The sequence below is a fragment of the Stenella coeruleoalba genome (assembly GCF_951394435.1).
Source record: "Stenella coeruleoalba genome assembly, chromosome: 8".
Lineage (NCBI taxonomy): Eukaryota > Metazoa > Chordata > Mammalia > Artiodactyla > Delphinidae > Stenella > Stenella coeruleoalba.
In genome coordinates, this window is record NC_137154.1 from 63,704,168 (window position 1) to 63,721,385 (window position 17,218).

The window sequence follows — 17,218 nt, forward strand, 5'->3', positions numbered from 1 at the left end:
TTGAATACAGATTATAGATGATATATTTTTGCTTTTTTTACATTCACAGGCCACAGAAACACTATTTAGAATGGGTGTAGCAAGAGGAACCATCACAACGTTAAGAAATGGAGAAGTAAGATGAGAATTTTGATACAATTATTAATTCTTAATTCATAGTATACTTTTTTAACAAACTGAGAATACCTGATATACAAAGTATTGAGTAAATCTCATCTACAAATCTGTTTCAGTTAAGTCACGTTAGAATCAGATCTTGTGTTGAATATAAATTTCTGAGCCTTTTAATCTTTGGTTACCAATTGTTTTCACTCTTAAAAGAAAATGACATTTAATAATAACTTCTGCAAATATATATATATTTATTGAACATAATCCCATACTTCTTTCTTTCTTCCTATTTTATGTTCTACAGATGTGATACTTCTTTCCTAGCATAAAATAATTTGAAATGTTGATATTTATCACAGAAGGAAGGGTGAAGGGAGGGAGAGAAATGGAATTTAATCTGTTCTTTCTTATAGTTGAGGCTCAATTATGATAGAGTCTAAGTTTAGACTTTTCTAAATATTCCTACCAATTCTTAAAAAAAAAATCTACCTGAAATAAATTTTCATTACCAAATTATTACTGGCCTAATTACCACTCTGTCTGCTTTTTCTTTATTCACTCTTTTACTAAGATATCCTTAGGTTGAGGTTGAATATAATGTCACATTGCCATGTTCCCTTTTCTATCCTACTAGCAAATATTTTTGGATAAAATACAGTGCTTTTTATTCTGGAATCAAGTTCTGTGTTATTTAATGTAATATATATATAATTCAATACCCTAAACACTTGAAACTGTATTATTGTGTGATTATAAAATTTATCAGTCAATATATCTGCTTGTTAGGTGAAAATGCACAGTCATTTGGAAATTATATGCCTTTAAATGTTTAATTGTACATATATTGGCAAATTTCTTTGGTATTAATTTGTAATATATATTTTGTCTATGAAAAAATACTTAACTCATCTCTTTGTATTCTCAACAAACTACAGTATGTGGTGCCATTTTGAGAGAAGAAAACATTCCCATTAATAAAGTCAGACATATTTGTTTGCCTAAAATGTGTCTAAATGAATTTTAGATTTTAGTTATTACTATGAAATTTTTCATGGAGGTGGTCAGTGAACTTTTGAACTTTATCTTCTTTTATAAAAAGTTTGGGGAAGTAAATGTAAGCAAGACAGTTTTGCAGGTAATCTTCTGAGCATATCAACACATATTGCATATGTATATATTTTACTTAATGGAGAGGAAGTAGTTAAAGCAGCTGGCTTTGGATCCATTTCTCCCCCAATTACTGGGGATTGCAACAGGTAACTAACCTGTTTAACAGGTATTAATGTAGGACAGAGTTTATAAGCACTCTCTTGTACACTTTTTCCTTGTGTTTTAAGATCTCTGAAAATGGAATATGTCTTCTAATCAGTGGCACTTCATAGTCACCATTTACTATTTTTCACATTTTAACACCTCTAAAATTAAGTCTATGATATTTTAGAGTTGATAAAATATGATGATATTTTGTAGATTAAAAAAATACATAGGGATACATAGTGAAATATTCAGTAAATGGTAGCTAGGTTAGACCACAAATTAGTTTTAGTTATTTGACTTTTAGGAAATAGAGAATTAAGACAAAACAAAACAAAGAAATTATTGAATATGTGTAAATGCAAGTGGCATAGATTTTTTGGAGATGCTAGGCTAAGTGCTATGGGAATAGATGATGTAATATGGTTTCCACCTTTAGAGGAGCTTACTCTCTGGTGGAGGAAACAGTGGCATCAATACGTAGGAGAAAAACCTGAAAGAGAGTTAAGGTTGAGTCTGGAAGTAAGTAACTAGAGTCCAGCTTACACTTGGAACGTCCTAAATTTTAGTGTCCGGCCAATAATAAAGAATTACTTTAGAAGTAGGAGATAAACGCAAAGGTTAACAATTTAATGGACTACTTAAAACAGAAGCTGAAATCACCATATTTGTAATGTTAGAAAACTTGTGATATGCTAAGGGAGGAGAGTGGTAAGGAGTTTACTTGTCCTAGGGTTATTTGAAAAATTATTTTAGCTCATTACTGCGAAAATATCCGTTAAGCAGGGAATAATAAGTAACCCCATGACAGTGATATTAGGTAGGAGGAATAGAGACTGGTATATCCAGATTACAAAGATAGCAGTCTGAGTAAATTTGTGATCTGGATCCTTGATGATGCTGAACTTTGCTTGTCTGTTGTCTTCCCTTCTTTGTGTTCCTGCTTTAAGCCTATATTTTGTCTACCTATTGGACACTTCTGCTTGCATATTTTAAGAAATGTTGAGATCAGAAAACATGGTTCCTTTCTCTGAAAGGAAGAACGTAGTTTTTGAAGGAGTTTGAAATTTATTTTATAAGTTATAATGAATCATTGGAGGATTTAAGCAAAGGAATGATACACTGTCTTTTTAAATCTTCATCATAACTCTGCAAGGGAGAAATTATTATGCCCATTTTGTAGATAAACTGAGTCTCAGAGAAGTTAAACATTTTGCCTGTGATCAAAGAGGTAGGAGATGAAAGACTTGGGATATGAACCCCAATCTGACTCCAAAGCCCATTCATTCCACTATACAATATAATCTCCCTCAATGTAATTCACTTACTTAGACTAGAGTTTTCTAATCATTCAATTGTCCTATAGTTGGACAGTTGAAAAATAACAACAGCATAGTAGCTAAGACCTCTGAGATTATTAATCAGCCATGTTTTTTAATGCATTCTGATTATCACTGTTATCTTCTCATATGTGTAGAGGTATATAGCTTAAAATGAATAGAAAAAAATATTGACCCTTCACAATTCTGTTTTGTCACTGAATGCCTAACCATGTTGATGTATTCTTTGTACAGTCCTATATATAGGGTAGCTGGATTTTTTTTATTTTGATTAAATTACATAAGCTAAAAAGCAGGTAATTTTGGGGTGGCAGAATTTTTAAAATTTAAATTTTTTTATTTTTTAACTTTTTATTTTACATTGGAGTATAGTTGATTAACGATGTGTTAGTTTCAGGTGTACAGCAAAGTGATTCAGTTATACATATACAGGTATCTGTTCTTTTTCAAATTCTTTTCCCATTTAGGTTGTTAATGTAATATTGGGCAGAGTTAATGTGTTTCCTTATTTGGGAAGGCTAACTTGTAAAATTATCACTATCAAAAATAGTTATTGAATGTGCTTGGCGCAAAAATTGTACTTTTAAAATATTTTCAAGAAAGATACAATCCTGTTTTCAGCCTTCCATGTACTTATGTATATATAGGGTGAAACAAGTTGTTTGTTAAAAAGATAAAGTTGCTCTCTTAAATTTATGTATTAGAAAAATTATGTACTGTTATTTTATATAACTTGAAACCTGAATAATCCAGAAATTAGTGTTTTTTTTGTTAGAGTCTTCTTAATTCAGAGTTTTAAAAGAGAACAAAGTTAAGCAGTTCTTTACCATAGGCAGGGGATTTCAAACTCTAGGTCTTAATTAAAGCCTTTACCTTCTGTGTATCAGCTGCCACTGTATATCCATTGAATCACTGAGAGTATGTAATGAAGAAGCTAAATGATTTCTTGTAGCCAGTGAGTTGATTCATCTATTATAGCTTTATTAATTTAAAAAAATTCTGTGAATTTTCTAAAGTACAAGCATATCTATCTTCATTTTTCTCAGAATGTTTAATGTTTCATATCTGTGTCTTTATGTTGGAGAGACTCATGAATAGAAGAAAAAATAATCTTCGCCTATTTGTTCAGTCACCACAAGTATTTATTGAGCACCTTCTATGTTCCTGATGTTGTTTTAGGTGCCTGCGATCTATCAGTAAACAAAACAGACCAATATCCTTGTCTTTGGGGAGCTTATATTCTAGTACACTGATAGCTTATATTCTAATTATGGAAGAAAATAAAAACGTATAAAGAAACTAGGAAGTAATTACAATTACAAAGCTTCAAAAGAAGGTATAAGCAAGTATATGATTTAAAAGTATAAGCAATTTAGATAATGAAGGACGAAACAGTAATTAGAATAGGGTAAGTTAGTTCAGAAGATTTCTTAGAAGGTACATCTTAAACTGGGCCTTGGAGAAATTTATGAGCATCATTGAAGAAGAGGTCAAAGGGCATTGCCAATTAGGAGAAACAATATAAAAAGGGACATAGTTGAGAGATGGGAGAGATGTCTTGATGTAGAATCAAAAAGGAAGGGGGAGGAGGTTGTGGTGTTGAAAGGGAGTAACATTTGTTGAGTGCCTTTTCCAGGCATCTTATAATTATTCAGCTCTTTTATACATCAAAACAGCTTTCCAGTTTAGATCCTTTTATCACCATTTTTTCCAAAGGAGATAGTATTTTTTTTTTAAATCATATTTCCCTGAGAATTTGCTATATGAATGCTATGATGCTGTTTAATCTTGTGGTATAATCAAGAATGAATACTATTTCTTCTTCCCAAGTGGAGAAGGCAGCCTTGTGTGATGTAAAGAGCACTACACTAGGCTACCTGCCAGTAGACCTGGTTCTCTTCCTGGCATTAATAGCTAGCTATGTGATCTTGGACAATTTACTTACCATCTCACGATTTCAAATTCATACTTTGGAAAATGAGTTGATTAAATGATCTTTAAGGTCCTATTCAGCTTTTTTTTTCTTTTTTTAAAATTTTATTTATTTATTTTATTTAGTTATTTTTGGCTGTGTTGGGTCTTCGTTTCTGTGCGAGGGCTTTCTCCAGTTGCGGAGAGCGGGGGCCACTCTTCATTGCGGGGCGCGGGCCTCTCACTGTCGCGGCCTCTCTTGTTGCGGAGCACAAGCTCCAGACGTGCAGGCTCAGTAGTTGTGGCTCACGGGCCTAGTTGCTCCGCGGCATGTGGGATCTTCCCAGACCAGGGCTCGAACCCGTGTCCCCTGCATTGACAGGCAGATTCTCAACCACTGCGCCACCAGGGAAGCCCTATTCAGCTTTAACATTTTCTGCTTCTAGGCAGCTTTGTATAGCCTTTCTTTTTTGTGGTTCTCAGCCTTGACTGTGCATGAGAATTGCCCATGGAGCTCTGTAAACTATAGGTGTGTGGGCTCCATCCCCAAAGACTTTGTCCATTAGGTCTAGCCTAGGGCTCCAGTATCTGTATTTATTAAAGCATCTACTGATTTTAATGCTTACCCACTATTGTAAATTACTGTTTTAGAGAAGTATTTTTCAATCTTGTGTCTTCTGTGAACTCAGGGAATGTACAATTTGAGTTAGACAAAACAGATAAAGAAATAACAAAGAAATCTGAGGTGTATTTAAAGATTTTTATATATAAAGTAGAACACGGTAGCATGGTTTGTTGATGTTTTGGAAAGATGGATGTGGGATTAGACACAGTATTTACTTTTGTTTTATGTTACTGCATGGTATTAGGTATTCTGTATGTTTTATTAGAATGGAAACCTTTTTTTGCCTTTCTGGAGCATGCTTTTTAAATAAGTCATAAAGAATATTTCATTTTTGTGATTGCTGCAGTGAGGCCCTCAGTTTAAGATAAGTATAATCGTAAATATCTTTGTATATATAAATACTAGGGCTATATTATCCCCAAATCATGAAGTTCATAATACAATGATATAATTTTTAACAACTTTTTTCATGAATTAAGGAATACTTGAAGAGTCTATGAAATTTACATATATAATATTTACTCTTAGTCACAAAGTTAATTCACTATTAAGATATATCTCTAACACTGTTGAAATTATGTTAAAAATTATATTCAGGGCTTCCCTAGTGACGCAGTGGTTGAGAGTCCGCCTGCCGATGCAGGGGATATGGGTTCGCGCCCCGGTCTGGGAAGATCCCACATGCCGCGGAGCGGCTGGGCCCGTGAGCCATGGCCGCTGAGCCTGCGCGTCTGGAGCCTGTGCTCCGCAATGGGAGAGGCCACAACAGTGAGAGAGGCCCGCGTACCGCAAAAAAAATAAATAAATAAATAAATTATATTCAGTTTAATACGATACTTAAACCAAGTATTTTCTTTTTTTGAATGCAAACTCTTTATATAAGGAAACCTGGAAGTAAACTTTTATTTATATTTTTAAAATTGTATCTGTTTTTTTCTCAATTAAATTTTTTACACTATTTATCTTTTAATACCACTTGAGGAAATATATGTCTTTAATAAGCAAAGTATTAGTACTTCTTATAGTGAAGTCTCTGAGGCCTAGTGCCCAGTACTATGCCAGTAACTAGTGGCTTGTAAAATCTAATCAAATGAGCAAATACTTATTAAGAGCATCTTAAAGGCAGATGTGACACGTGGCACTGTTATCAGATCTAGAGTCCCTTCCCCGCTCTTTCTTCCCTAAATATTAATTGAGTGCCAGGGACTATGCTAAGTGCTGGGTTTTAACTATAAATAAGGCTAATATGGTTTAAGCTCTCAGCAGTGGCTGAGTCCATAAACCTGCCACTTAGGACCTTGCCATACAGCATCGGCTTCTTTAATTAGGAATAAAAGCATCTACTTCATATATTACTCTGTGAGAAATAAATTTATAAATCAGCTAGCATAATAACACAAAATAAGCCTGTTAGGATTTAGCCTGTATTAAATGATAGCTATTTGTTATTTAATTAAATATGATGAAGTATTTTCTATATTGGAGTGAATATATGGGCATCTCTGGATTGTGGTTATTTATAACAGAGTGTGAACTAACAGTTCGTAATGAAAGACAGATATTTTGGGTCCATAGCTATGCTAATAGCAATGTTACTGGTACTTTTAAATGGTCATATGGGACTCAAGATATTTGGGTCAGCATATATTACCAGTGCCCTCTGCTGTCTAGTGCCAGTAGCTCAGTAATACACAGTATATGTTTAGTTACAGACTTTAAGTGCACTACTCAATCCAATTCTGTTGATCATGATTTTGCTTCTATATGTAGAATAAATATAGCAAGGGGAAGTGCAATGGTAGAAAAACTGACATATACAAATAGGCATAAGAATCCTATTAAAAAAACAGAGTAAAGTCATTATGTAGTGAAAACTTAGATAATTCCAAGATAATTCTAAGTCTTAGTTGGACAAAATTCCCATTGAGAATGACTAGACACTGACCTCCCAGAAATGCAGACCAAGGCTCAGTTGACCCTGTTAAGGAAAATTGGATTATCTCTTCTGTGATAAGACCTCTGATTTATGTATTGTATTTTATCAGGAAGAAAATATTAAGATACTTTACACAAGACTATTGCCATTGAAATATACTCTTTTTTAACTTGACTAGTTTCCTCTCATATCGCCATATCACTAAGGGAAAAAAAAAAAAGAATGCTGACCACTTTAGAGTGTTCACAAATAATGTCTGCGAGTTTATTGTTTTGTTCTTCTGGGAGTGATTTCCTCATTCTAAACATGTTGATAAACCATACCAATACAGTTGGACCTCAGTATCCATGGTTTCTGCATCCGCATATATGTAGGGCTGACTGTACTAGGGCCATTTTATTTAAGGAACTTGAGCATCTGTGGATTTTGGTATCCGTGGTGGTTCTGGAACCAATCCCCCAAGGATACTGACAGATGACTGTAATCTATTAGAATTTAGCCTAGAAAAGTTATTATGATGTTTTTCCTTTCAAGAAGCAAGTAGAATATAGCTTTAAAAAAAAAACAAAAAAACACATATGGGGAAAATGGATAACATCCTGAGAAGGAGAAAGGAAATAATTATGGAAAAGGATCTAGAAAAAGGTTAAGGCCTAGGGAGTATTTATAATAAGCAAGGTGTATACAAAGAAGTCCCAAACCTATCTCTGATGAGGTGGGAAGAAATGAGTTTTGCTTGCAGGACAGAAAGTTTGAGATAACTGGAGCCACTGGTCATGATTTCAAGGTGGCGCAACATTAAGAGACTTCAAAGAGGTTGTAGGTCTGCCATCTTGCTCATTTTATAGAAGTTGTATTTCTTATTAGCCATCAATCTGGATGGTATAGGTAGTGCCAGAGGCAGAAGACTGGTCTAAGTAACATCTTCATATTTTTTTTTTCAGTTTTCCAATTCCATGAAACAAAACAACATGTTATATTTTGGCAGGTGCTTAGAAAATTTAGAATCCATGCCAGTGGCATTGTAAAACATTGGGCTTCAGAATTTATATTTTATTCTTCCTGGAATATTTTGTCTTTGTTACTAAATCTACTTTAAATGGCTCATCATGTTATGTGCTGTGGCATTATTTCATATTCTTGGTGAACAGTTTATTTGGAAAATTCTGGTGCAAAGAAGGCCAAGGGCCAAAGTAAGGTTTTAAAAACATCAGATCACAGTGTTTAAGCTTGGTGGCCTTGTCTATACCAATTCTGTATGTGCCTTTCTATACTGAGATAATTATCTTTCAAAATGCCCTGACTTTCTTCATAATAATAACTCTGCTTTTGATTTAAATACAAAAATAAATGTGCCATAATTTTGTCCTTAAACAAAACAAACAATATCTGGATAATATCTGGAACTATGGAACACTTAGGTTTTATTTTTCAAAAATTGGAAGGGTTCTTAAGATAACATCAGTTTGTTTTGATCCTAATAGGAAGAGCTTTAGGCCAGGAAAGCAATTATTTCCACATGGGTAAGGCCAGTTCCAACTACCTCCCCACTGAACTGAAACTTGCCTACTTTGGTTATATAGCTAAATGTGGTTGAGAGCATTAAAAATGCAGGCCCTCTTTTAAAAATAAAGTCTTTAGACATACAGAAAATGTTTCTTTGTACAAAGCATACCACAGGAATTTTGTGTGTAGTATTGGGGTGAGTTCAGCAGCAAGTAATTTAAACATTTTGAATTTCCAAAGAAATTCAATTTTTTACACATACGTGTGTCCAAATATAATTTTTACCATTTTGTTTGTACATCATTTTTTCCTTTCTTTGTTGACTCTTGGCTGTGTTCTCAATAGATGAGTTTGCTATGTAGAGACAAGTATTGTTTGTGGTGCTTCAGTAGGGATGTGGCAGATCAGAAAAGAGAGAATTTGTGTTAAATGATGTGGTTGGTCTTTCTGGTGCTCAGTCCTGATCCTAACACTATGAATCACTTCATTAGCATAACAGACACTCCTGTCACTCAGGAAATTCCAAAGGTGTTTCAAGCTGTGTATCAGGAACTGGGAACAAAGTGCAGATATACTCTTTATTATAGCACAATCTACAGATTTGCTTTTTCTGAAATTTTCATATGTATGGAATTATACAGTATATACTCTTTCATTTCTGACTTCTTTCACTTAGCATGTTTTTGAGTTTCCTCCATATCAGTTTTTTTCCCCTTTTCATGACTGAATAGTATTCTCTTGTATGGATAATATTTTGTTGATCTGTTAACCAGTTAACGAACATTTGGATAGTTTCCAGTTTGGGGCTATTATGAATAATACTTCTGTGAGCATTTGCATAGAAGTCTTTGTGTTGACATATGTTTTAATGTCTCTTGGGTTGATACCTAAGAGTGGAATTGCTAGGTCATATGAGTAACTTTTAAAGAAAAAGTGGCTGTATCATTTTACATTCCCAGTGGCAATGGACAGGAGGCCAGTTTGTCAGCATCTTTGCCAACATTGGGTATTGTCAGTCTTTTTGATTATAGCCATTCTAGAATTATGTTGCAGTATATCATTGTGGTTCCCTATTGACTAATGATGTTGGGTATCTTTTCATGTGCTTATTAGTCATTTGTATATCGTTGATGAAATGTCTGTTAAAATCTTTTGCCCAGTTTTATATTGTTTGTTTCTCACTGTTGAGTTGTAGGAGGTGATTTAAAAAAAAAAAATCTGGATACAAATCTCTCATTAAATATATGATCTGAAAATACTTTTTCTCAGTCTGTGGCCCATCTTTCTAAGTAGTGCTCTTTGAAAAGTTCTAAATTTTGATGAAGTTCAGTTCTTTTTTTTTTTTTTTGTATCATATCCAAGAAATCTTTTCTAACCTAACCCAGGGTCACAAAGATTTTTTCCTGTGTTTTCTTCTAAAAGTTTTATAATCTTTGGTTTTACATTTAGATCTATGATCCGTTTTGAGTTGGCTTTTGCATACAGTGTGAGGCAAAGTTTCATCTGTTTATTTTGCATATGGATATCCAATTGTCCCAGCAGTATTTGTTGAAAGAACTCTTTTTTGCCTGTTGAATTGCTTTGACACCTTTGTCACAAATCAGTTGACTATAAATGTTAGGGTTTTATTTCTGGAAATTTTGTGGTTCTGGTTCTGCTAAGATGGAGGAAACACAGCCTATCTCTCCTACTGATTACAACTAAAAACTTTGAAAAGAATACATAAAGCAACTATCTGAGATCTCTATATAGAGTAAATAATCACAGGAGGTTTGGGGAAGGAGGTCAAAACTGGACATGTGACTGATAGCAGTGAGTTTCCTTTTCCCTTCCACCTACCATCCTTTATCTCCTGGCTTGGACTCTAGGGACTTTCCTATTCTTGATCCCCACAATGGATCCAGGCAGAAAAAGCTCTAAGAGAAAACCCCTCTTCCTCTGTGTATGGTCAGAGAACTGGAAAGGAGGACCCCTGCATAAGGAGACTGTGCAGAAAATCACCATTTTCTTTCTGTTTTATAGTTTGGTTTTATTTTTCTGGTGGGACAGCAGCGCAGGCCCCAATCATGAGGCTGTCCTCCAGTGGTGGTGGCAGTAGTGGCAGTGCCGCTATGCAGCCATTTATAACGGAAAGGTAATCTTCCTCTTTGACCAGAGAAACTGGAAAAAGGGACTCCTGTAGTCCAACGAGGGTGGAGACAGTATTTGTTATTTTTCACTTCCTTTTTTTCCTTTCCACTTTACCCCTGAGGTAGTTGTAATTGCAGGAGACATGTGACGGAATGGGGAACCAAAAAACCCAATGTAGACAGAGGATTGAGAAAAGGGACATGGGAGACAGACTGCGGGGAAAACCATGGAGAGGCAGGAGATAGAGAAAAAGATGACCTAAATCTGTGTATGAAGTCTGAAATTCACTCCTGAGGTAAGCATGTGTGGAACTTATTTGAGGAAGCATTAAAGCTTTGAGAACTAAACTATAGCATAGACCACTGCCCTTTGGTGGCACATATGGGGAGAGACTGAATAGCACTGAAAAGACTTGGGAAACTGAAAATGGTATTGAAACCAGAGCCCACAGATGGTGGGTTGGGACTTGTGGTTGGAACATAACAGGGTTGATTGCCTACAACAATGACAAAACAGCAATAAAAACAACAACAAATCAGTTCTACAGAGGACCAAGAGTCTTTAACATGATTAAGAGTATCAAAATACAAGTCTCAAGTCTCCAAAAGTATTTGACATACCAAGAACTAGGGAGATCATAACCAATTGTCGGGAAAACAGTGATCAACAGGTACCAATTCTGCAATTACTTCGATGTTGGAATTACAATAAAAAGTTCTCAGAGCAGCTATTATAACCCTGTGTAAACACTGTAAAACACTGTGTAACCTTGTGTAAAAGTGTGTAAGCACTTCTGAAATGAATGGAAAGATTGAAGTTCCCAGACAAGAAAAAGAAACTGTAAAAAGAACCAAATTGAAATTTGGGGACAGAAAATTAAAATAACTCAAATATTAATATTAAATGTTAAAATAACTAAATATTCATGAGATGATTTCAATAGCAGAGTGAAGATAGAGGAAAGAAAAGTTGAAGAAAGCTCGATAGTAGTGGTACAATCTGAACAATAAGGAAAAACTGAAGAAAATGAACAGAGCTTAAGGACCTGAAGGACAATAGCAAAGGTCTAACATTTGTGTCATAAATGTCCTAGAGGAGAAGACAAAGGGATTGGTGAAGAAAAAATATTTGAAGAAATAATGGCTGCCAACTTCCAAATTTAGTGGACATACATTTACACATTCATAAAGCTTAGTGAACCCGTACGAGTCTAAACATTGTATGATTCCATTTATATGACATTCTGCAAACGCCCAAACTGTAGGGGATGGGAGAACAGATCACTGGTTGCCTGAGATTGAAGGTGGAAGAGTTGATTACAGAAGGACAAAACAAAAGAATATTTTTGGTGATGGAACTATTCTGTATCATGATACTGGGTGGTAGTACACGACTCTGTGAGTTTTCAGAACCCTTTAAACTAAATTTCACTGTATGTGAAGTAAAAGATTGAAAAAGTAATGCTTAAAACAACAAAAAAATGTGTATTGGAAGACAGTACCATTACTGTTGAAGATTAAGGAGCATAAATAATTAAGGAGGCTAGTTCGACAAATTATTTTTCTCCTTTGGCTTCTTTCAGGATTTTTTCCTTATCTTTGATTTTCTCTAGTTTGAAAATGATATGCCTAGGTGTAGTTTTTTTGGCATTTATACTGCCTAATTTTCTCTGAGCTTGCTGAATTTATTATTTGGTGTCTGACATTAATTTGGGGAAGTTCTCAGTCATTGTTGCAGGTATTTCCTCTGTTCCTTTTTTCTTCTTCTTCTGGTATCCCCATTATGTGTATGTTATGCCTTCTGTGGTTGTCCACAGTCCTTGGATATTCTGTTCTGGTTTTTTTTTCTTTTTCCAGTCTTCTCTTTGCTTTTCAGTTTTTGGCGTTTTCTACTGATACATCCTCAAGCTCAGAGATTCTTTCCTCAGCCATGTCCTATCTACTAATAAGCCTATGAAAGGCATTCTTCATTTCTGTTACAGTGTGTGTTTGTTTGTTTTTTAAATCTCTAGCATTTCTTGTTGGTTCTTTCTTAGGATTTCCATCTCTCTGCTTACGTTGCCCATCTGTTTTTACCTGCTGTCTACTTTGTCCATTAGAGCCCTTAGCATACTAATCATAGTTGTTTTGAATTCCTGGTTTGATAATTCCAACATGTGTTTGGTTCTGATGCTTGCTTTGTTTCTTCAAACTGTGCTTTTTGCCTTTTAGTACGTTTTGTAATTTTTTTTTTTTTTTTTTTTTTGCGGTACGCGGGCCTCTCACTGTTTTGGCCTCTCCCCTTGCGGAGCACAGGCTCTGGACGCGCAGGCTCAGCGGCCATGGCTCACGGGCCTAGCCGCTCCACGGCATGTGGGATCTTCCCGGACCGGGGCACGAACCCGTGTCCCCTGCATCAGCAGGCGGACTCTCAACCACTGCGCCACCAGGGAAGCCCTGTAATTTTTTTAAAATTAATTTTTATTGGAGTATAGTTGATTTACAATGTTGTGTTATGTTTTGTAATTTTTTTTTGATAGTTGGACATGGTGTACTGGATAAAAGGGAACTGCTGTAAATAGGACTTTAGTGACGTGATGATGAGGTATTGCAGGACGGGAAGCAGTTTATAGTCCTATGGTTTGGTCTCAGTCTTCTAGTGAGCCTGTGTCTCTGCACTGTGAACTTTGCAGGTGTTTCTCAGTTGTTTTCAACTCACGTAGGTGGGACAGGATGGCTAAAGTAGGCTGGAGTTGGGTTATTCCAGACCAATTAGGCTCTCATAATACCCCAGCAGGTTAGGCTCTAGTTAACTAGTTTCCCCTGAGGGCAGGTCTTATTAAGAACAGAATGCTCTGGCTTATTTGAAAATGGTTCCTTTTCCCTTCTCCCTGCTTGGAAGCACAGGAGATTTTTCTCTGATATTTACTTGGAGAACCTACTTAAGCTCCTGGAGGTAAAACTCACAAAAGTGTGAGGGTCCCCTTATGACCGGTGTTTTTAACTCAAATTTGTCCACACTGAGCCTCCTGCAGTTCAGTCAGTTACAGTTCAGGTTTTCCTACTCTGGCAATGGTCGCCATGGTTTCTACTCTGAGTCTCTACTGAGGTAAGCTGTGACTCTCTTGTATTTGTTAGTCTGTTTCTCCAGTCTTGGGGGAAGTGGTTTGCCCTGTCTCCAAGAAGAGTTGTTGGATTTTTGGTTTGTTCAGCTTTTTAATTGTTAGGTTGGGGGTGGTAACTTCCAAGTTCCTCACACGTGGAACTGTAAGTCCCCCAGATTCATTTCTACATGATATTGAAGTATTCAATTCCTTTTCAACTAAGTTTCCAATTTTTATTTTAAAGAGAAGGTTGGTAACATGGAGTGTCTTTGGAATGGGAGTAATAAGCTTTAATATCCTTTGTAAAGCCCAAGAAAGAAGTTGAAAAGCATTTGTCAAAAATAAAAATTCAGGGCTTCCCTGGTGGCGCAGTGGTTGAGAGTCCGCCTGCCGACGCAGGGGACACAGGTTCGTGCCCTGGTCCGGGAAGATCCCACATGCCGCAGAGCGGCTGGGCCCGTGAGCCATGGCCTCTGAGCCTGCGCGTCCGGAGTCTGTGCTCCGCAACGGGAGAGGCCACAACAGTGAGAGGCCTGCGTACCGCAAAAAAAAAAAAAATTAAAAAAAAAAAAAATTCAGAACAGAATTTTGAATATGTAATGATACTTAATAGTATTAAAATAAAGTCTTCTTTTGATGCACACTTTGCAAATTTACATGTTAAAATGAAATATATGTGTATGTTTTGTATTTCCTATTAATAGTAGGTATATACAATGTGCATTTTGTGACCCACAAGGTATTTTTTTTTTAATTCTATATTCAAACTAGGTGGAGGAAAATAAAAGTGCTTTCTTGTATGTGTGTTTAAGTTACGGTTTCTTGTTCATTGTTCAGATTTGTGATACTGGGTAGAGGTTGTACATGTGAAGTTGAAAACCAGGTGGATTATGTGGAGGACTACAGACTCAAGAATTCCCAGTTAATGAGCTTTTAACTCCAGATCTTTTAGCTCTGACAGCTGTATTAAAGCATTGTTGATCTTGCATTTCAAAAATATTGATTCTGCTGCCTTAAGAGCTGTGTTTAGCTTTAGTTTGCGTGGGTTTTGTCGAGACTATTTTGGCAGTTATATTTAGTATTTTTTAAAAACCATTGCGTTATATTTTCACCTAAATGTTAAGTAGAAGAAAACCCTTGAAAAGAAAATCAAGTTATATACTAGGTATAGTCTTTTCTGTAGTTTTCTTAAACGTGGTTTATTACTAAGGCACAAATACAGACTAACAAACGTGGTAAGACCAGTTGTTCTCAAAGAATTATGGTAAAAGCATATGAAGGTGTTTTCCTTTTCTGGTGCTACCTGGGGCGTGCAACGCTATGGGAAAGGAAACACCCAGACTTTGCAGAAAATATGACAACCCCTTCTTATCACCACCATTGCCAAAGAAAAAAAGATGTTAGCTTACCTCACAGAATGCTAAAAAGCAGATGGTAATAGCTATTTGTACCATGCCAAAAGGTAATGAAAGATTCAGTAGCAAGTAAATATTTGTTGCAAACAAACTCTGTGCCCCTTCGCGTTTCTTCCACTTTTCATGTTCGGATCCTACTCATTCCTCAAGTGAGACCTATCTCAATTGCTACCTCCTCTGTGAAGCATGCTTTGCTTTCCCCAGCTGGAAGTCATTTTTCCTTTTTCTGCAATATCACAGCACAGTATTTATACTCTCTAAAAGCCTTCAGTATTTCCTGCATGTACGTTTGTTGTTTAGTTACTTGCCTTATGTTTCTGGCTAGATTTTAAGTTCCTTAAGGACGGTTTTTGTGTCTAATTTTCCTTTGTATTCTGGATGACACTAGGTACATAATTCCAGTTTATGTTTAATGAGTTAATAAAGACAAATTGACAATAAATTAAGAGGAGAAAACTAATAATGAAAGTCCTCTCTTGTAGGTACGTTTGGTTAGGTTTCAGTTTCTTGTTCACTGCATGGATTTGTGATATTAGGTGGAAGGCTGTTCAATATAGTCTTAATAATCACATCTACCTGTTGTGATATGATTAAAATGGTAGCACCATAATCAGGGTTCTGTGAATTGTAGGTGATGAGAGATATTGTCTGTGGGCAGGAGTTTGAGTCTCCTTAAATCTTCAACACCTAGGCCCGTGGCACATATAATTTCTATTTGCTTTTGTATTTTTACTATGTTTGATTATTAAAACAATTGATTTTAATGTTAATGTGATGGGAGTGCCTGAAGGTACTTTGCATCACTTGCTGCTTATTGATTATTTTACTTAATGAAAATTAGATTTGCTTTAGGAAATATTTTTTCTTTAGAAAATTATGTTTTTAGACTGTGTTCTAGACACAGGGAATGTAATGATAAATGACATAACCCATGCTTTCACGGATCTCACTTTTTAAAGTATAGGTTCATTTGGGTTTCTTTTAATTTTTCTCTTGAATACTTAGTGTTAAATGTTATAAATGTGTTTTTTTGTTAAATAGTTTACTTTCATATGGAATGTAAGTAAAATTAATATTTGGTTTTACTGTGGTATTTGATGGAAATTTTCTCTATCATATGCACAGGATCTACTAAGGTTTAATTACTTCTAATACTAATAGAACATAGTTGTATAGAGTTTTAGGGAAGGGCAAGGGAAAACTGCTATTGCTTGAAGCTAAAAGCTCTATTGTGTCTGAATTGTAGCTGTCTAAATGACTGATGTTTCTTTTCAGTTGGCATGGTTCAGTCATCATTAAAATTTGTCACCTCTATAGTCCATAGTAAAGTTAAAGGCAAGTAAAATTTAGTTCTTAATGTTTTTAATTTCAGAGTACTTTTTTAAAAAAGGGCATTATAGTTAAATCATCTCATAAAAAGTAAACTTTTCTATAGGAGGATTTCTTAGGATAACTGAAGTGTATGCAGTGACACTGAAACTTGCAAATCACATTATTTTCTGTATGCTATTTCTGTATTAACACTATTGTTTAAAAATCCCAAAAGAGCTTGATTAATCTTAATCTGTTTTCTAAAAGCAAATTTAGTGAACATTCTCTAAATAGAAAAAAATTTACAATGTATCTTTCAAATATTTTAGAATCTTTTAAACTCAAAAAGTACTTTGTGTCACAGTTATTTCATCTGTTCTTTTGGAAAATTACTTAAGAGAATTCTGTCTCAATCAACTATACCTCAATAAAACTGGAAGGAAAAAATACACTGGAAGTAGTTCTGTTAAAAAGGATGAAGATAGGGGCTTCCCTGGTGGCGCAGTGGCTGAGAGTCCGCCTGCCGATGCAGGGGATAAAGGTTCGTGCCCCGGTCCGGGAAGATCCCACATGCCGCGGAGCGGCTGGGCCCGTGAG

At 35.4% G+C, this 17,218-nt stretch overlaps 1 protein-coding gene across 2 annotated transcripts in view; it reads left to right on the top strand.

Annotated features, from left to right (window-relative positions):
- The window catches only part of TMEM135 (transmembrane protein 135), a 249,399-nt gene that overhangs the window by 102,004 nt on the left and 130,177 nt on the right, over positions 1 to 17,218 (top strand). For both annotated transcript variants that reach the window (XM_079930169.1, XM_079930170.1), the window contains exon 5: positions 50 to 115. In XM_079930169.1, the coding sequence (XP_079786295.1) occupies positions 50 to 115 (66 nt within the window). The remainder of the gene's footprint in view (positions 1 to 49; positions 116 to 17,218) is intronic.